Consider the following 22,095-nt stretch of genomic DNA (forward strand, 5'->3'; position numbering starts at 1 on the left):
GGAGGTGTATCAGGGTAGGGGTGAAGGAGTGGTAGGGTTGGGGTGCAGGTGGAGGTGTATCAGGGTAGGGGTGAAGGAGTGGTAGGGATGGGGTGCAGGTGGAGGTGTATCAGGGTAGGGGTGAAGGTGGAGGAGGCTTCCTAATAGGTTTCCTCTCAGTGTACCTAGGTCAGCAAGACAGTGGCATACAGGTAGCTTTGTTTTGCCTATTGAAAAGGTGTTCAGTCACACAGACAGTGTGTGTGTTTGTCTGTGTGTGTGTGTGTGTTTGTATGTGTGTGTGTGTGTGTGTGTGTGTATGTGTGTTTGTTTTTTTCAATTTTAAAGTTGTATTAGTCAGACAGTATGTACAGGATACACATGTACACCGTCCAACAAAATGCTGACTTGCAGGTTCCTTCTGGGCAATGCAACAACAATAAGAAATAATAATAGATAGGAATGTGAACATAGAGTAACTGGCTCAGTAGAAAATAATTGTGTGTGTGTGTGTTTTCCGTTGGTTTCCCTCCACTAGTCTGTGCGTGACTGTGTTCCTCCTGCAGAATAAAACCATTTTTTTGTTTTCCATTAAATCGGGGACTGTGTCATGATGCAGTATTCTCCTTTTCATTTATGTAAAAGCTCCTGGTCTTTGGTCCCAGAGTAAATTTCACTTGGCTGTTATTCAAATGCTTTAAACATTTACAAGTGCCTCTGTATAGAGTAGGCTTGGGGTCTGGTAGACTACCCAGTGAGTTGTCTACTGTGAGAGTAAAATGAAGCAGGATGACTACATCAGCCCAACATTTTAGGCTAGATTGTGTGTAGTCATTCTATTGGATTACACAGAAGTTGAATATGTAGAATAACGTGAACCAAGCACCTCTATGGCTGAGAACTACTGTAGAGAGACAACAAGAAGACTGCTGCTAATATCTGACAACAAATCAGTAGCTTAAAGTTACAGCATTTGAAATGTTCTCTACATAGTTGTTTCAAATAAATACTGTATCAAAGGATTTAGTTTTTCTTCGGTGGCATGGTTTTATTTTGGGGTTGGCTTCTGACTATTATCCTGCATGACCTGCTTTTCCTCTAGAAGGGATAAACAGAGAGAGATTGTGGGCTGGGGACTCTTGTAGTGCGGAGAGTAAAAAAACAGCCAATGTTAACCAGCAGACACACGGGGTAATCATATTAGTGCTGATTTATCATATCTTCCAGTTCTCCGCTGTGAGCTGTTCAGTGTAGATCACATGATAACAGAGAGCGGGCTCACTGTGGAAGTTAGGCAGGAGGGCGGGGAAACGATAGACCTCTCTGCAGTAACTTTCAACAGTTTCCTGATACTCGAGCTCTTGAAAATGAGTTTGTAAACATCGAACTTGTTGTTGGTAACAGGAGAGGTCATTAGATAGCGTTTACATGTGAAGAAGAAGAAGGCCTGTGATCTGTCACCGTCTTGGGTGTTATGTTCTAACCCTGGCCAGGGACTCTATTCAATCTGTGTCGCGGACAGAGTTACAGCGTGATTGAAATGTAAAGGCAATGTTCCCGTGTTAACGGAGACTGCATTCATGGTAAACGCTGCATGTGTCGGCTCAATCAAAAGGACCTTAACATTTCTATCGTGCAATCTGTAACGCTTCAGTGATCCAGATTGAACGGAGCCCTAGGTGTCAGTCTGATCAGATAGGTCAGGGGTCTCCTCTACATACAGATAGTAGAATAGATAGGAGCTCTGTCTGTCTACTGGGTGCCTGGGCTCTGTCTACTGAGCGGACATCTTGGTGTCTGAACACTCATTATTGATGGCTGGCTCCCAGTTCCAAACTGTTAGCGCGCGTCCTGTCTGTCTGTCTGTCTGCTCTGTCTGTCTGTCTGTCTGTCTGTCTGTCTGTCTGTCTGTCTGTCTGTCTGTCGCGCGCGCGCTGTCTGTCTGTCTGTCTGTCGTGTCGTGTCTGTGCTGTGTCGTGCTGTGTCTGTGTCTGTGTCTGTGTCTGTGTCTGTGTCTTTCTTTCTGAATATGTGATTATGGGTGTGGCAGAGGGGAGGGGCATGTGGAAAGGGTGAGATACAGCTGAAGAGAGAGTGAGAAAGGGGCAGTGTGGTGAATAGGTAACCATGGTTACTCTTGGCTAAGATTTGAATTGAGAGAAAGTGAGAAAACAGGGGGAGGATTGAAGCGACAGTGGTCTCCTGCGAGGCAGACAGAGAACCGAGATCAAAGGGTTAATATGTCAGTGTTGCAGGTTAATCGTTCATCAGACTGAGAGGTCAATGCAGTATTTCCACCGCCACTGGACACAGCAGCAACACATGAGGAGAGAAAAATGAGAGGGAGAGAGAGCAGAAAGAGAGTGATCTAGAGGGAGATGGAGACAGGCAGAGGCCACTAAAATGTTGATGGTGACAGCAGTTCGACAACAGTGAAGCAGACGCCAACTCCAACTACTTCCAGTTCCTCGATGGACTCCGCTCCACTCTCCACTAACCAACCAAACTATCTGCCTGCATCTCTCTCTCAGCCTCACATCTCATCCCATCTCCCTTGGCTCCCTTTGATTTGGATCAGCTGTCGTCTCCCCAAAATAACTGCCGTACATACACATCAGTCCTAATGGTGGCTAAAATTAAACATAGAGGTGGCTGTCATTTCAAGGGTAATGCCTGCAGTCTGTTGTTATGTTACATATGCTGGGATGCACATAATAGCCACGATAGAGAAGAGAAACACTGGGGATTCGTTTTTCAGAACATTACATCTAGATTTAAATGATTCTTTCCCCCTGTGAGACAGTGGCGGTTCTAGACCATTTCAACTGGGGGGGCCAAGCTGGGGCCAGTTGTACTGTTAGAGGGGCCAGTTACATTAGACGTTATTGTTGTCATATCGTTTTCTTCACTGCATTGCAGGCATTAGCAGGCAAAAGACCATGTTCATAATCATTAGTGTTTCGCGTTGCCACTGTCTAATAACGGATGTAAAAGAAGAACGATAGCAAAGATTAGTTATGTAAAAATTATTTCCTACTCCACATTTAGGGGGTCCAAAATTGTTGTCACAGGGGCACTGCACTGTGACTGTCCCAGTATCCTACTGGTTCTGGTCTAGAACTGTGACTGTCCCAGTATCCTACTGGTTCTGGTCTAGAACTGTGACTGTCCCAGTATCCTACTGGTTCTGGTCTAGAGCTGTGACTGTCCCAGTATCCTACTGGTTCTGGTCTAGAACTGTGACTGTCCCAGTATCCTACTGGTTCTGGTCTAGAACTGTGACTGTCCCAGCAGCAGCAGGTCAGGACCGGACCTGTGTCCTGTTCACTTCTATCACACAGAGATGGTGCTGGAGATAGGATTTATCACGGTGTCCTTGTGTGTGTTTTAATGTCATTGCACTCTGCGTACAAATTATTGATCAATCTCACCCCTCTTTTGCTCCCTCTTTCTCCTTCTCTCTTTCCCTACTCATCTACCGTTCAGTGAGAGAAATCTCTTCTGTGCACCCATCTCCATCTTTTTTTATTCATTCTTCTGTATTGTCTTTCCCCTCCATCTCTCCTTTGCTCTCTCTGTTTTATATGCATCTCTGTGTTGTTGTTCCCCTCCCTCCATCTCTATCTACTTTATATTCATCTCTCTATTGAGTCTTTCCCCTCCCTCTCTATCTATCTTCTCTCTATTTTTCCCTCCTACTTTTTAATCTTTATTTTTTCTTACTCCATATTTTCCTCTCTCTACGACCATTCTCTTTTTCATTCCCCCAACTATTTCTCTTTCTCCTCTGCTTCTGTCCCTCTAGCATCCCTCTCACTCCCTCTACTCCATCTATCTATCTTTATCTCCCTCTATCCCCAATATCTTGTTCTTTCTCTACCCCCCTCTCTCTCTCTCCTCTGCTTCTGCCCCTTTAGCGTCCCTCTCACTCCCTCTACTCCATCCATCTATCTTTATCTCCCTCTCTTTCTCCCTCTATCCCCAATCTCTCTCTCTCTCTCTCGCTCTCTTGCCTTCTCTCCCTCTCTCCCAATCTCTTGTTCTTTCTCTACCCCTCTCTCTCATCTCTCTCTCTGTTTCACTATCTCTCTCTCCCACTTTGCTCAACCTCTTGTTCTTTCTCTCTCTCCCTCTCTCTCTTCTATCTCTGTTTCGCTCTTTCACCCCCCCCCCCTCGCTCTCCCATTGCCTCTCTGCAACTGTTCAGTATTCATCTGTTACTGTAGTGTTGATAATTCCCTTCTCTCCCTTCAGCTGTACAGTCATTTATCAGATTAATAATCGCTCTCTCTCCCTCAATCTCTCCTCTTGTTTTTTACCCTGAGCCAAGTGTGAATGCCAAGCGTGTGAAATGTATTTGCGTGTCAGAGTTCCATCATTACAGCCATCATCATTAATAACAGTGGGCTGTATAGCTGTATGCCCTTATTTAAGGTTATTCAGGTCTAAATGACCTGCAGAGGGAGAGCAATTCTCCTTCGCTGGCTCCAGGAGCCTGGGTAGAGTTAACCATCTATCAGTGTTAAGGAAGACTGCACCCTTCACCACCATTCTGTGGCCCCTAGAGCATGTAATGCAGAGCCAGTATGGAAATAGAATTAGTACTGTCAACCCAATACCAGTGCAATGCTAATGGAGAGAGGATTTGGGTTGAAGTCACAGCTCAGTGTTTGGACACTGGGATTTAAAGACATGCTCCGGAACTTTGGCGACTACTGAGTATTTTTTTAAATCTCCCGCTTTGGGCTTGATGTGTCAATGTGTAGTTCATATATGCATAATATATGAGCAGAATTACTATCTTACCTCAATTAGCCATGAAATCCCTAGTTTGAAAACTGTGCTGTGCCATTTCCCTACATTTTTCCCCTTGTGGGCCAGCCCCCTAGCAATTCGACTTATAGCCAATGAGCTTCAGCCCTTCCCCATTTGAGTGACAGCTAGCCAAAGGCACACACAGAGAGAGAGAGAGCAATGACATAGTGCACATATCTGCTCAAACAATATGTGACGTAGTACGCCGTTTTTGGGGACCACTTTTGGCTCGTGAGCTTTACTTTCAGAACTGCTGGCTAAAAAGTATACAAAAGTACCAGCAAATCTCTTTAAACAATATTATTGGTATTGTACTGTCATCCTGAGAACTGTTGTCTTGAACGCGTGAGTGCATATACTGTAGAACCAATTCATGAATAACATAGTCATGAGTGTTTGGATTACAATATTACTTTTCATTCCAAGGGCGGACAGTAACCTGAAATGTATGATCCAGTGTTGCAATATTGTAAAGATGTCTGTTGTATGATGACACTGCTGTTCACTATAGTGATTTGCTGTAAGATTTGACCTTTACTAATGAGCAATGACACACACCTTTAAAGGCTTCTCAAGTTATGCACATGATTCACAGTCCTTTCGGAATAACGTATACCTGGAAGAATATTTTATTTTCCATTAGTTTTGCTCAGGGTAAATGTTTCTAAACAATTGGAGGAGCATGATATACTGTGCTACTTCTAATATCTGTGTTCTCTCTCTGTCTCTCTCTGTCTCTCTCTCTGTCTCTCTCTCTGTCTCTCTCTCTGTCTCTCTCTCTCTCTCTCTGTCTCTCTCTCTGTCTCTCTCTCTGTCTCTCTCTCTGTCTTTCTCTCTCTCTGTCTCTGTCTCTCTCTCTCTCTCTCTCTCTCTGTCTCTCTCTCTGTCTCTCTCTCTGTCTCTCTCTCTGTCTCTCTCTCTGTCTCTCTCTCTGTCTCTCTCTCTGTCTCTCTCTCTGTCTCTCTCTCTGTCTCTCTCTCTGTCTCTCTCTGTCTCTCTCTCTGTCTCTCTCTCTGTCTCTCTCTGTCTCTCTGTCTCTCTCTGTCTCTCTGTCTCTCTCTGTCTCTCTCTGTCTCTCTCTGTCTCTCTCTGTCTCTCTCTGTCTCTCTCTGTCTCTCTCTGTCTCTCTCTGTCTCTCTCTGTCTCTCTCTGTCTCTCTCTGTCTCTGTCTCTGTCTCTGTCTCTGTCTCTGTCTCTCTCTCTCTCTCTGTCTCTCTCTCTGTCTCTCTCTCTGTCTCTCTCTGTCTCTCTCTGTCTCTCTCTGTCTCTCTCTCTCTGTCTGTCTGTCTCTCTCCCTCTCTCTGTCTCTCTCTCTCTGTCTCTGTCTCTCTCTCTCTGTCTCTCTCTCTCTGTCTGTCTGTCTGTCTCTCTCCCTCTCTCTGTCTCTCTCTCTCTGTCTCTGTCTCTCTCTCTCTGTCTCTCTCTCTCAGTAACTCGTGGATTCTTCTCAAAGGCCCCCCTCAAATCCCTAGACGACAGAAAAAAAGGAGTAACATCTGTTTATGCACATATTTCTGTTAAACCCCCCTGGAAAAAACAGAGATAGACGGAAGATAAAACACCTTTAAAAATGAAACATTAAAAGGAACAAATTGCCACTGGAGAAACTAAGCAAAGTCAACCTGGTTGAGGAATCCATCATCTTGGGATCAACATCTTCGGAGAAAGGGCAGGGTCATGTCCCAGTTGCCATGCGCATCACCACGGTGACCTGCCTTCCCTGCCCCTCCCCCCTCCTCCTCCTATTGGTCCAGCTGCTACTGCGGCTCCTCCTCTCTGGGCCAGAATTTGTAGGGGCCGCCTCCCCCTGCCCCACCCATTGCAGCTGCTCCAATCAGGCCAGTCGAGTCATCTGTACGAGACAGAGTCTGGATGGGGTGCCTGAGAGCATATCAGTCAACACACGATACCTCAACCTGCAAGAGAATTCAATAGAGGTAAATATGGACTGTACTGACCATTATCCACTGTTAATTTATTTTGTTTGATTGTGTGCGTGTGCGTGTACTGTATGTTGGTAAGCATTATGTAAATGCCTGTTTTTATATACTTGTTTCAATGTAATTACCTGTCATTCACTCATAATTACCATGGAATAATGCCTATGTTCTCCCAGTGTTCCCCAACCATTTTGCAATTCAAATGGGAGGTCATGTTAATATGGAAATCAAACCGTAACATAGCAAACAGCAAAACACCAGGAACACATGTGTTAGCAGAATGTATGTCAGAACCCCAAGGTAGTTGTTGTGGTTTTACAGCTGCACTGGGACACTCCATTTAACCTCAACTTCCCAATGTGAACTTCCTCAGCATGTCTGCCGTGTAATAGAATACATATTCCCGCTGTTTTCAGTTTATGTATTTAGGAAATTTGCGCTCAGAAATGTGCTGCACTCTACAAATGTCTAGACAACTTCACAGACACGAGGTTGCTGAATACGCTAAGTCCATTTGTGAATTTGGATACAGAGTGTTTTAGGCTTTTGGCAAAGTTTGTGGCAAATCAATAAAGTGACTGCAGAGAGAGGAAGTGGACAAACAGCCATTCTATCTCACTCAGAGAGGCAAATGATTGGACTGTATAGTTGGCTACAGAAGGAAAAGGGAACATCAACCCTCATGGTTTGGTCTTACGGAGTTAAAGAGATGCAGCTTGTTAAAATATAAAATAAAGAAATAATAACATTACACTTCCCTCTTAGCCAACGGATTCTGATTGGATTTGTTGTATCCCGAAGCCCCACTTGAAATGATTAAAAATCTAAAAATATTGTAACACCTGGAGGCATCCTAGATTCCTTGGCTTATTTTTTCTCTTCTCTCCCCCAAGTACCCTGAGAGTAAAGCTTTGACAACTCCCACTCCCCTCTTAAACACCCCCACCCTCCCTATCACCCTCCCCCCTCCTGCTCCACATAAGGAGGATGCAGTGGCCTGTCTCCAGGAGCTTCTCACTGCCTCCCTCACTGAGAGCATTGCCCACACATATCTCACACAGCCATAGGTGACTTGCCTAGTTAAATAAAGGTTAAGTAAAATAAAAATAAAATGAAAATAGATTTTAAGGGATTTTAGTCCTGCTCACTAGCTGTGTGTCTGATGCCTGGCCAAATGAGCTCCGCTTGGACAGCCCAGATACTGGTGTGGGGTGTCCAGGGGCCCACCCAGTCCAAGTGCACCAGCAAGCATCTTCTCTCTGAGAAAAACAACCATGTCTCTTGTCTGTTCATTTACCAAAACGGATACACCACAATTAATCATTTCAGCCTCTGTGTTCATCATTTGTTTGTAGTGTTGTGAATTTTAATTTGGCTCATATCAGTGATTTGAAGTTTTTGTTTTCTCTTGCTGTAAGATTTGAGTTGATGTTCATGTTTGTAAAACATTATGGGAATGTTCTGATAGTGTCCCCCTGCATTCACACCTGTGCTATTGCTTTCACACTCTACCCAGCTGTCACAGCCACTGGAGCTGCACCCTGTTTACACAGTCTAGTCACTCTTCATGTTGTGACATATTAACATTCTCCCTCTCCCTCTCTCCCCACTAGGTTATCAAGTCAGACACCTTCAAGCACTTGAGGCACCTTGAGATCCTGCAGCTGTCTAAGAACAAAATCAGTCAGATTGAGGTGGGAGCATTCAATGGCCTGCCCAACCTCAATACGCTGGAGCTGTTCGACAACCGCCTCACCCTGGTCCCCTCACAGGCCTTCGAGTACCTCAGCAAGCTGCGGGAGCTGTGGTTACGGAACAACCCCATCGAGACGCTGCCGGGCTACGCCTTCCACCGCGTGCCCTCGCTGCGCCGGCTGGACCTGGGAGAGCTCAAGAAGCTGGACTACATCTCAGACGCCGCCTTCGTGGGCCTGGTCAACCTACGCTACCTGAACCTGGGCATGTGTGGTCTGAAGGACATCCCCAACCTGACGGCCCTGGTGCGTCTGGAGGAGCTGGAGCTGTCTGGGAACCGTCTGGAGATCATCCGGCCTGGCTCCTTCCAAGGCCTGGTGTCGCTCCGTAAGCTGTGGCTCATGCACTCGCAAGTGAAGGTCATCGAGCGCAACGCCTTCGACGACCTGAAGAACCTGGAGGAGCTCAACCTTTCCCACAACTCCCTGCACTCGCTGCCCCATGACCTCTTCACCCCGCTGCACCAGTTGGAGCGGGTGCACCTCAACCACAACCCCTGGGTGTGCAACTGTGACGTGCTGTGGCTCAGCTGGTGGCTGAAGGAGACGGTGCCCAGTAACACTACGTGCTGCGCCCGCTGTCACGCTCCCCCCGGCCTGAAGGGCCGGTACATCGGGGAGCTGGACCAGAGCCACTTCACCTGCTACGCTCCCGTCATCGTGGAGCCGCCCACCGACCTCAACGTTACCGAGGGCATGGCTGCAGAGCTGAAGTGTCGCACGGGCACCACCATGACCTCGGTCAACTGGCTCACGCCCAACGGCACCCTGATGACCCACGGCTCCTACCGGGTCCGGATCTCCGTGCTGCACGACGGTACGCTCAACTTTACCAACGTCACGCTGAGGGACACGGGTCAGTACACCTGCATGGTGACCAACTCGGCTGGCAACACCACGGCAACCGCCGTGCTTAATGTCACTGCCGCCGACGTTGGTGTCAGCTACTTCACTACTGTCACCGTGGAGACAGTGGAGCCCAACGAGGGCCCGACAGTCTACGCGGGTGTCATGAACAGCCACAACGAGTCATACGTCATTACCCCGTCTGGCCACCAGTGGAGGGGGGGGATCCCTACCACCGCCTCCTCCCTGTCAGCCTGGTCCTTGTCCTCGTCCCGGGCCACCCGGCCCACCTTTACTGTGCCCATCACTGCCGAGACGGGCTACTCTGGCCTTGATGACGTGATGAAGACCACCAAGATCATCATTGGCTGCTTTGTGGCCATTACCTTCATGGCAGCCGTGATGCTGGTGGTCTTCTACAAACTGAGGAAGCAGCACCAGTTGCACAAGCACCACGGCCCTGCCCGCGCCATTGAGATCATCAACGTGGAGGACGAGATTGGCGCCGGTGCTGGTGGACGCGGGAGCGGCATCTCAGGGGGCGGCACCGTCTCTCGGGATGGAGGCGGAGGGGGAGGAGTAGGAGGAGGGCAGAGCCTGAGGTTGCATCACCCGGAGATGGTCAACCTGCCCAACCTGGCCAGACAGGAGCACCTCAACCACTACTACAAGGCCCACCACTTCAACAACAACATGATGGGCCTGGGCATGGGCCTCAACAACAACACCCCCTCCCTCTCCCCCTGTTCCCAGACCCAGAGCACCCCCAACTCCTGCGCACAGGGGCCCACCTCCACCAGCGGTGGCACCCCCACTGGTGGCTCGCTGCCCTCCCCTGTGCCCCTGCCCCAGCTGGGCATCCACAGCTCTCTGAAGGGGCTCATGGGGAAAGGCCAGAACCCTCAGATTGAGCCTCTGCTCTTCAAGAGTGGCTCCAAGGAGAATGTGCAAGAGACTCAGATCTGAGAGAAAGAGAGAGACAGATGGAAAAATAGAGAGAGATGAAGAGACAGAAAAACAGGGAGATGGAGGGAGAGAGAGGAGTCTGATTGTACTATCCCCATGGCCATATTTCGATAGAAAGTGTAGGCAGGCAGAATATGAAATATTACATAGACACTTCTTTGTATGGTTAGTGCATAGAGAGTGAGAGAGCGAGAGAGAGGAGAGATTGTTCTCACACCTCTACTGTGTCTGCTCAACACCCGTCCAAGCATTAACATCTTCTGAGACACTCCAAGACCCACACAGACACACACAGCCCGACACAAGGACAGGAACATTCTATCAGCTAACACATACATAGTGCATTATGAGATTGACAACTATGTGCCAAACTTGCGCATATCTGTGCCAACGTAAAGCCCTTGCAATCTATATCTCCATCAGCAGCATTCCCAGACTGAATCAGGTGACCAGGTTCAATACTCAGACACAATAATAATCACCATGGTTATAACTAAATACAGATCACCTCGTATATTACCAGATACAATCCAAGTCACCATGTTTATATAGAGATAAGATCTGAGTCACTCTGTTGAAGTAGGCAGATAAGTGTTTGGGACTGTGTCAGAGCAGTACAGGGCTGCCCAGACGCACTCTGTGGAACAGGACAGAAGGGAAACCATTGAGCAGAACACAGTTTAGTGTCGGACAACAAGCAATGTGTAGGAAGAGGAAACAACATCCGCAACGGTTGTGTTTTACTTAGTGGGCTCAATCTCACTTTCTCTTTCACACCTGACTGGCTACTCTCTTTAAAGGAGAGGAAGGTATATGGAGTGAATCGTCGTTAAAAAAAAAATGTATTAGCAAAAAGGACTACGAAAGATACAAATAAACTGTGAAAGTACATATTATATATAAATATATTTTCATTCGAGGAAATAAATTATGAAGAATCTTTACCAAGTTTCTGACTAAATAGCCACAGCTTCTGAAGAATATATGAACTGCTGTCATAGCGGTCATCACTATGAAAACTTTGTTTGGCTAGAAACAAGATGGCCGACATTCTGTGCTGGAAAGGGACATACTGTAGTGGAGGCTGTGGATGAGCAAGAGCTAAAATTGGAAACTGGCACCGTGTTTGATTTGAATTTATTTTGGCTTCAATTTTTGTAGCATCACAAAGCGTTCCCTCTCTTGCTACATTTACATAAACAGGGTCATTGTAGAAGGGGGTTCTTTACTCTCCCATTTAATGAGAACATATGAAATATGATTACAAAACTTCACCCTTTGATACAAACAATATGGATATTGTAATGATGATGATAATTATAATAATTCGGTAAATGCTTATCAACCGTATACTGTAGATAGCTCTTAACAGCAGATATAGGTTTAGCATGCTCTCTGATTCAAGTGGTAATATCTAAAATTGCAATGTGATCGGTTTCAACTTCATGCATTCAGTATATCTGTATGCAATATATCATGATATTGAGAACAAATGATTATTATAATTATCCTCATTATTACTATTATCATTACATCATACACTGAGTGTACAAAACATTAGGAACACCTTCCTAATATTGAGTTGAAACCCATTTTGCCATCAGAACAGCCTCAATTGGTCGGGGAATGGACTACAAGGTGTTAAAACCGTTCCAGAGGGATGCTGGGCCATGTTGACTCCAATGCATCCCACAGTTGTCAAGTTGGCTGGATGTCCTTTGGGTGGTGGACCATTCTTGATACACATGGGAAACTGTTGAGCTTGAAAAACCTGGCAGTGTTGCAGCTATTGACACTCTCAAACCGGTGGGCCTGGCACCTACTACCATACCCTGTTCAAATTCACCCGCTGAATGGCACACATACACAATCCATGTCTCAATTGTCTCGAGGCTTAAAAATATGTCTTTAACCTGTCTCCTCCCCTTCATCTACACTGATTGAAGTGGATTTACAGGTGACATCAATAAGGGATCATAGTCTTCACCTGGTCAGTCTATGTCATGGACAGAGCAGGTGTTCCTAATGTTTTGTACAGTCAGTGTATAGGTGGCAGAGCAGCCTAGTACATCCTTATGAAAGTGATGTTTATAATTGATCCAGTGGGGAATGATTTGATTACACATGGAACGATGACGATCGCTTCAACCACCATATTGACTCCAACAACAGGGGATGGACTGTGTTCCACCAAACACCAACCTGCAGAAACAGGAAATATATGGTCCTCAAAATGGCTGCTCCCACCTGGCATCCTCACAGCCCATGCCTCCTCAAACTCCTCTGTTTTGTACAACAACACCAGTCTCAGCCGATCAGGACCCCTCATTTTATTCTGTTGTGTAAAAGACAGGACATGAACCTTTGATGAAGACTGCTCGTTTGCAGGGGATTATATCAGAACTCAGTGTTCTCATGTGTGAATGGAATTCATGGCAGCAGGGAGCTAAAGGAGGACAGCATTTTGAAGCATTTGAAAGGTAAGAGAAATCTATTCAGTGAAAGAGACAGAAAGCCTAGGATTTTTTTTTTAAGGAAAAGGACAAATAAATGAAAAATATAGAAACGTATAGATCTCTTAAAAAAAAAGCTATTAAGTGTTTTTTTCATTTTGTTTTTTTATCTAGTTTGATTATTTCCTTTATCTTTTTTTAAATCAAATGTTATCTCAATTGTAATATTGTTATTGTTATTATAATTCGATAATTACACTGGTTATAATTCTGAAAGATGTTCTGTCAGCAGAAGTCACATTGAAAAATTAAAAAACCTGGCACACAAAATGGCGGTTGAGCTCTGTGAAACTTGGTGGCATTAGTTTTTTTGTGTTTTCTCCCCCATTTAATTGAAATATAACTGTTTGTGTGTATCCCTTTGGCTAATACAGCTGTGCTTGAGATGACACAGAATGTGAAATGGCCTGCGAGGGGTCTTTTCCTGAACAAGGAGGACAGGATAGATCCTGCTTTGATTTACAAACTTGCTCACGCTCTCTCTCACCCTGTCATTTTCAGAATGTCATAGCTATCAGTGCTCCGAGTGTGATTTCGTTAAGTCAACACCCTGTTTCCATGACTACCTACCCTCAGAATAATGCGCCAAACAGCGTCACAGCTTGCCCGATGCCCCCTGTCAATCATGTTCCTTTAAGACAACATATCTCTCTACAAGCCGGCCAGTGTTCTTCCAACAGTAGCAAATCACCTTTCACAGAGTGCCCATATCCTAACACAATGTCCCTACAGGTTCCTGCCACCAGGTTTCCCTGGCAACTGTTGCAGCTGCGACAGTCCTCATCATAGCATCTTGATTTGGGTTTCTGATGCAAATAGGAGGGAACAGACAGTATAGAAGGCTATTAACATATCCATGGTCCTCACAATAGACATTTATATTTTTTCACGGCGCTTACGCAAGTGATTTACACATTCATGTTGCTTATGGAAATAATGAACATATTCCTTTGGTTTATTCCAGTGGCTTACATCCTGTATCTATATCCTCTACACACACTTTTGATTTACTTATGCAGTGATTTACATCGTCTATATCACTTCTACATGTCAGTTGCATATTCCTACACCAGTGCTGAACGTATTCATGTACCTTGCACTTGTGATTAACACTCATATCCCATGCACCAGTTATTAACATATTTATTTTCCCAACACCAGGGATCTTTAATCCCCTCACTAGTTATTTCCATATTAATGTGTGTGTGTGTGTGTTCAGTGGTTCTGACAACAACTATTCCCCCAGTACTCTGGATGTGACTCCCTGCCTGTCTTGACACCTCAGAAAGCATTATGAAGCTCTTATGAAGTGTCACAGAGAAGAGCCAAGCTAGAAAGGCTTAGTGGCAGAACGAGTTTGGCCAGTGCCCCACAGTCCCAGTAACATCACTGCAGTGACTGAGTCACACAGCACTGAACACACACTTAACACTAATGGAAACGCTGTGTTTACTGTGCAGGAAGAGACCCGCTCACTCAACCATTCAGGGAATAAGTAAAGTGTGTGTGTGTGTGTGTGTGTGTGTGTGTGTGTGTGTGTGTGTGTGTGTGTGTGTGTGTGTGTGTGTGTGTGTGTGTGTGTGTGTGTGCGTTCAGTTACAGTACCTACAGTAGTATTTTCGATTACTATGGCAACTTGATATTGTTTCCATTATTTAGAATGCCGCTAAATCAGTGTGTGTGTGCATGCGCCTGCTAGGTGAGTGTATGTAATGTGTGGGTTGTGTAAAGAGGATGCAGAGAGAGAGAGGGAGGGAGGGGGCCAGTCAGACCTCCATTTTAAATCCCCAGTTTAAAGCAGCTCTCTGTCTGTTTCCCTCTGCTCCAGGCTGTTCTATGATCCTCTCACTGACACTTTAAGTAAAAACGGGATTTCTAGTTAAGCAGGGGTTTTCCCCCCTCTCCCCTCTGCCTATTGGGATAAGCCCTAGAGATCAAAGGTCTGCTCTATCATGGCCAGTCTCTTTAGTATTCCACTGGCCTCTGCCTCTCTCAACTCGTAGTCAATCTGAGGTTACGAGCTTGTGGTCAAGTCGCGTGTCACACTGCCCTAGTTATCCTCACTGTTAAACCAGCCAATCAAGGCTATAGTGTTTCTTAATTGGACAGGGGTCGATGGCCTCGGTTATCTTGACATGTTTGGCTGTTCTAGCTCAGGTTCTAGCTCAGGTCCTGGTCTAATGATCTTTGTGTTTTTCATGTTTCAGGGGCCTTATTTGAGCTTGAGGTGAGCATAGCCTTGTTTAGGTGAGACAACACCTTTAGGGAACCAGCCAGGTCCACCATTGGAGCTGGTCCCATATGTGGGTGGTGTACAGATGTAAGCCATAGAATTATTCAGTTGTTATCTTCCCGCGTAGAGTTTAGTTTAACTCTGTCACCCAACCATTTAAAAATAGTTGTAAAACGACAGTGGAGCCGCTACATTATAGTGTCAATGATGCAGACGCTCCAGCGCCAAATGCAAATGTTCCTCCCAGTTGTCAAGGCCAGAAGTGTCGAACCGCTGTAATTTATAAGCATTATTATTGCTATCATATTTTTTAATGGCCATCAGATGGCCTATGAATACAGACCCAGAGAAACCTTGCAGCTTCTATTGTCACACATCATGATGATGATGGCGACTGAGACGGTGGTACGTTCAGATGATGATGATGGCGACTGAGACGGTGGTACGTTCAGATGATGATGATGATGATGGCGACTGAGACGGTGGTACGTTCAGATGATGATGATGATGATGGCGACTGAGACGGTGGTACGTTCAGATGATGATGATGATGAGACGGTGGTACGTTCAGATGCAGATCTGTGTGTCTGTAGTCTCCAGTCTCCTAGTTTAACTCTACATCATGGTCAGACCAGAAGTCAGCGGGTGATTTTATTACTATGACGCCAGTCGGTCTTCAGATGGGTTTTAAGCAACTCTACTTCTGCGAGGCTGGTGTTTAGATGCTCTCTTGGTTATTCTGGTTTTGCGTGTGGTGCTGGCTCAGAGTATTTCCTGTCCATCTTCTCTCTGTGAGGTTTTGTGGAGGTTGAGATCAGATGCTCATGGACGTCAGTCTGCGCCGTCCGTGTGATTTGTACAAGAGCCTGCAGCCACTTATCCAACAGGCCTCCCTGTGCCTACGCACAAACGTAGGAGAGCACATGCGTACGTGTGCACACATGCACAAGCACATATAGGCATGAGCGCACACATATTTGCAGATTGACTGACTGACTGACATTGACTGACTGATTGATTGTGAATGATTGATTGAAAGGGGCTTTCTTAATGATGTGTGTCTTTGTGCGGTGGGCTTAACACAAACCTCTCGCCAGCTCCCAGCAGGGCTGCGGTTCAGAGGCTGGGGCTTTGTGTTCTGTGAAGGTGTCCTTAATTTGAGAACAGAGAGACATTAACATAAGGCTTATTTCATTGTTTCCTTGGCAACCATGTTCTCTGTCACAAGATGTCCGTTTTGGTTGACTTGGGTGGCTGACATGTGAGTGTTAGCGTGCCGTGACGCGGGGGAGATTAGCGGTGTCTCATCGTGGATGACTTCATCTTCTGTCTGACTGTGCTGTGCTAGAGATCAGGAAACCTCAGGTGGAGAGGAAGTTTTGTTTTTAACAACCAAATGTAGTATTATTTAGATTTCACATGTTTTTGAGAAACTTACCCCAATCAGTGATTCACTTCCTCATCCTCGTAAGGGGGCTCTGAATAAACATGAACAAATTCTCCAAAAACACCCATATACGTTCTTTTAGGAACGGCAAAGCTCTCAGTATATAACCTCTAAAGACCTGCATCACTATTTTGAGAGCTTATCCGTTTCCGCAAACTGGACCCTTCTATAACATGTCATTTACATCAAAAATAGAGATTTGGTTGCAAAAAAGCTAAATTCTCCTTTAACACTGTTACTCCAGCACTCTAATGGGACATGCTGAAAAGCCTGTAATTGTGGAGTACAGCATAATGGATCTGGTCATCAGGCTAGGCCTTCCTGAGCACACTGTAGCTGTGGTGTTCAGCTGGGACACTGTTCTTCATGTCTTACAACACCCTGTTCTGAGAAGGAACATTATGGAACACTTCATTCTAAAGGTTCAAGAACATTAAGATACTTGTTTTTGGAAGTTCTAGATTAGAGAAATTGACTCCTCTAATCCAAAGTGTTCCAGACTTGAGAATTGGAACCGCTAATGACAGATGTTCTAGAACACTCTGACATCCCCTGCAATGCTCGGGAACCTTCCCTGTTGATCAGGGATGTGTTGTGGAGTTGTTGGATTCATATCGGAATGTCCTGAACCATCGGCGATTATTAAAGGATGTGCTGAGCCAGCAGCTGTGCCCCTCTCCTCTCAGAGGACAAGCTCGCAGTCAAGTCTCCCAACAGCAACACACATTCACCCCCCTCTGCTACTGTGCTCTCCTCTTCTCTACAGCAACACAGCACACAGATTTACAGTTTATGGGCGCCTTGGCTCGCCATCATATTCACACTCTACTGTGTCTGATGTTTGTTTGAAGCTGGGCGGCGGCCATAGCGTACATTACAAAGCTTTGAAGTGCAAATGGCGGTCTGCTCCGCTGCACCCTATGGAGGGCCAGTGTAGAATAACCACGGTGTGAGAGGAATACGCAGCCAGGGGACCATGTGTTGATAGTCGTTTCCTTGTGTGGGGATAGACTGGTGCCCGCAACCCAGTGTGATGCAGGGTCAAGTTCAAACCAGACGCCAACACTGGTGGTCAGAACCTCCCTAGTCAGCCAGGTAGCAGAGTAGAGCTGGAGGAGGAGTCAGGGCTCTGAGGGCTGACCTGACTAAGTCGCCTAAAAGCGTTTTCTAAATGGCATATAATTGTTCTATTATATTACCTCCAGAATCAATGCAATGAACAAACTTGAAAGGGAGAAGCAGAGTAGCAGTAAACATTCATCAATATCAAATCAAGTTTAATGGGGCAACCCTCAGTTCTAACAAAGCACCTCCCCGCCATTGTTTTGGTAAAAGGCTGAGGGATTGGGCATTGTAACCACTCTCAAATTCATAGGCAATGTAACCACTCTCAAATTCATAGGGAATGTAACCACTCTCAAATTCATAGGCAATGTAACCACTCTCAAATTCATAGGCAATGTAACCACTCTCAAATTCATAGGCAATGTAACCACTCTCAAATTCATAGGCAATGTAACCACTCTCAAATTCATAGGCAATGTAACCACTCTCAAATTCATAGGCAATGTAACCACTCTCAAGTTCATAGGCAATGTAACCACTCTCAAGTTCATAGGCAAAGCTATGGATGCAAGTACTGACCTCGCATCCATGATATCAACACTCTAGCTCTAACTATGTTTTAAGGCTATACAGTGTTTGTTTACGTTTACTTTGTTTACAAACATTGGAGTAAAACAAGCTAATAGTTTGGAGTTGAACTAAGCCCATGAGGGATTTAGAAGTTAGATTCTTCAAGAATCAATGCGTACATTGAATGAATACATCTATTGATGCTCATGGACACATCAGTGATGCAACCTGAGGTCATTTGGTGTTTGGGGTCTTTCAACGTGGATTTATAAGGCCCTTTAACTGGAGATATTGATTTTGTCTTAACTTTTACATTTTTTTAACTTGTTGTCTCCCCCTGTCAGTTTTGGAGGTGTGCTGCTGTCCTCATTGGTGCTGATGTATTTATTCAGGCTGGTCTCCTTCAACCTCCGTCTCTGACACCCCCCTTTGACACTTTATTTTTACCCCGCCCCACACCATCAGCCACCAGCTGGCAGAGTGTGGCTTCTAATGCGCTCAAACCCTGGTGTTACTTAACACGTTTACCTCGTGTTCACCATACATTTACCTCACAGGAGGTTGGTGGCATCTTAAATGGGGAGGACTGGCTCATGGTAATGGCTGGAGCGGAATCAGGGAATTGGTATCAAATACATCTAGCACATGTTTCCAGGTGTTTGATGCCATTCCATTTGCTCCGTTCCAGCCATTATTATGAGTCGTCCTCCCCTCAGCAGCCTCCTGTGCTTTACCTCATATATCCAACATGGTCGCCCACAGTGTATACCTCACTCACCACAGAACAACCCTTTTCCCCTCAGGCAGACAACTCCCTCTCACAGACAGACAGAGAGACAGGAGGAATGAGCGATGAGGTTGACTGTCAGAGGACACTGAGACGTCCTGTCACTCCTTATCCTGTCTGGGTACTGGCCTGGGTATGCTACACTGTATCTGTGTGTATATACACTGTATTTGTGTATATCTGTGTGTGTACGAGTGTGTGTGCCTGTCTATATGTGTGCGTGCATTCCCATGTGCTTGTACACAGTTGTGCGTTAATGAGTGTGTGCGGTGTGCTTGGGTATAAGAGCATGTGTGTGCAGCGTGTGTAAGAGCATGTAACGTGTGTGTGTGTGTGTGTGAAGAAGAGAGCGGGACATGAGGGGGAACGCTGCGGTGCTTATATGTCAACCAGTGCTGGAGGGGCCGATGACTCTAATCCTCACCCACGGGAAGTGAAGGAGCATGGCTGACTTACCCCCTTTCTCCTTGTCTCCCTTTTCTCACCCTGTCCCTCAGAAATGTAGATAAAGCATCAGTCTCTGCCTGTCCCTGCCTCGCTCTGAGTCACACACACACACACACACGCGCGTGCGCGCGTTATTTCAACCCTAACCCTCTCTCAGGAAAAAAGGGAAAATTAACACTACAACAAGCCTACACTTGAGATATTTCCTTCCCTCTGTTTAATTAAACATAGACTCCATCTGCTCTTTTGGTTCGCTTCTTCTTTTCTTCTGCAATATTGACTATGGTTGTTCTCGTGATTGTTTCTTATGACTTTGTTCTAGCCTGTTCTAACCATGGGTGTGTGTATTAACACTGGACACATGTCACGTGTGTGTGGAGGAGGGGTCATTTGTTCTGCTTAAAGGTTCCGTGCCAAATCTTTTTCAGACCATTCAACCTCTGTTCATGTGCCATACTGAGACATTTATGGAATAAAAATTACGTTGTTTTTTCACATAATCCCTATTGAGATGCTGGTCGTTATTTTGAGTGACAAGTGAAGTTTGAATGTCTCAGAGAGAGTTCTATGTGTATCTACAGTTGAAGTCGGAAGTTTACATGCACTTAGGTTGGAGTCATTAAAACTCGTTTTTCAACCACTCCACAAATTTCTTGTTAACAAACTATAGTTTTGGCAATTCGGTTAGGACATCTACTTTGTGCATGACACAAGTAATTTGTTCCAACAATTGTTGACAGACAGATTATATAACTTATAATTCACTGTATCACAATTCCAGTGGGTCAGAAGTTTACATAAACTAAACTGACTGTGCCTTTAAAAAGCTTGGAAAATTCCAGAAAATGATGTCATGGCTTTAGAAGCTTCTGATAGGCTAATTGACATTATTTGAGTCAATTGGAGGTGTACTTGTGGATGTATTTCAAGGCCTACCTTCAAACTCAGTGACTCTTTGCTTGACATCATGGGAAAATCAAAAGAAATCAGTCAAGACCTTGCTGCAGGAGGGACTGATGCACTTCACAAAATAGATGGCATCATGAGGATGGAAAATTATGTGGATATATTGAAGCAACATCTCAAGACATCAGTCAGGAAGTTAAAGCTTGGTCGCAAATGGGTCTTCCAAAATGAACATTGACCCCAAGCATACTTCCAAAGTTGTGGCAAAATGGCTTGAGGACAACAAAGTCAAGGTATTGGAGTGGCCATCACAAAGCCCTGATCTCAATCCTATAGAACATTTGTGGGCAGAACTGAAAAGGCGTGTGCGAGCAAGGAGGTCTACAAACCTGACTCAGTTACACCAGCTCTGTCAGGAGGAATGGGCCAAAATTCACCCAACTTATTATGGGAAGCTTGTGGAAGGCTACCCGAAACGTTTGACCCAAGTTAAACAAATTAAAGGCAATGCTACCAAATACTAATTGAGTGTATGTAAACTTCTGACCCACTGGGGATGTGATGAAAGAAAGAAAAGCTGAAATACTATTATTATTACTATTATTCTGACATTTCACGTTCTTAAAATAAAGTGGGGATCCTTACTGACCTAAGACAGGGAATTATTACTAGGATTAAATGTCAGGAATTGTGAAAAACTGAGTTTAAATGTATTTGGCTAAGGTGTATGTAAACTTCCTACTTTAGCTGTATCTGGATCTGATTGAGTGTGTATAATCTCAGTGTATAGAAATTAGAATTTGACATGTAAGATTTAAATATGTGTGGGCTTTTTGTTTGAACTATGTAATTCTTCAATGCATATGTCAAATATTTGTTTTCCTTTTGAGTGCATCTGTTATTTTGTGTGTACCATATCGTGTGTGTGTGTACCATTGTGTGTGTGTGTGTACCATATCGTGTGTGTGTGTACCATTGTGTGTGTGTGTACCATTGTGTGTGTGTGTGTGTGTGTGTGTGTGTGTGTGTGTTTAAAAGGCAAGGCGTTATGTCAGTGTGTTAAAGCTGATTTGACACTACAGTATGGCTGTGGACTGGCTGGCTGCGGGGTGTGTATTTTGACCCTAATGGCTGACCACCGCCTGCGCCCGCCTGACATCTGTGTGTGTGTGTGTGTGTGTGTGTGTGTGTGTGTGTGTGTGTGAGTCATGTGTGTCACAGTTTTTAGCCTGCGGTATACACTGCTCTCGTGCTGGCTGGACTGGAGGTTAGCCAAAGGGTCAGCTTCTGAATGCTACGGACTCAGGGTTACAGTTCTTGGCTAACCCAAGGGTGTGTGTTTGTGTGAGAAGAAAAATAGCTAAAAACCAGTGGCCTGCTTTATATACCGTATGTGCTGTTCATATCCATATGTGTGTATTTTTCGACAAATCATTTTAAATTTGTTTGCGGGTTGCTTCTTGTGCATGCATCTTCAGTATGCCCTTGTGAGTCTGCATGTATTCCTTGTATCTCTCTCTGGATCTGTAGATGGGCAGTAATCCAGGTAAGTAAAAACAACAACAAGCATTTTAATCATGGGAGTCTTGTGTGTGAACATGCCCTTCAAATTGCTGATGCTATACATCACTCCCATTGCATACATCTTACCTACTGTATGGTGCAGTACACGGTCACACTGATTAGATTATGCAAAACAATCCTAACAATTATCATTTTCACCTCTCTGATGGTGGGATCTGCATGACTCAAGGGTACAGCAGCGACTACTTATTTAAGATGAAAAACGGACTGTGTGAAATCCAGGCTCTCCGTATGTAATAGAAC

General features: G+C 45.2%; 1 protein-coding gene across 2 annotated transcripts in view; it reads left to right on the top strand.

Moving 5' to 3' along the window:
• Positions 1 to 19,862, top strand: part of LOC106606919 (leucine-rich repeat-containing protein 4B) — a 33,010-nt gene extending 13,148 nt beyond the window's left edge. For both annotated transcript variants that reach the window (XM_014203389.3, XM_014203390.3), the window contains exons 3-4: positions 6,225 to 6,731; positions 8,348 to 19,862. In XM_014203389.3, coding sequence (XP_014058864.2) covers positions 6,486 to 6,731; positions 8,348 to 10,300 — 2,199 coding nt within the window. In that variant the 5' untranslated portion in view covers positions 6,225 to 6,485 and the 3' untranslated portion in view covers positions 10,301 to 19,862. The remainder of the gene's footprint in view (positions 1 to 6,224; positions 6,732 to 8,347) is intronic.
• The last annotated feature ends 2,233 nt before the right edge of the window (positions 19,863 to 22,095 follow it).

Source organism: Salmo salar, chromosome 06 (assembly GCF_965601325.2).
Source record: "Salmo salar chromosome 06, fSalSal1, whole genome shotgun sequence".
In the NCBI taxonomy this organism is placed as follows: Eukaryota; Metazoa; Chordata; class Actinopteri; order Salmoniformes; family Salmonidae; genus Salmo; species Salmo salar.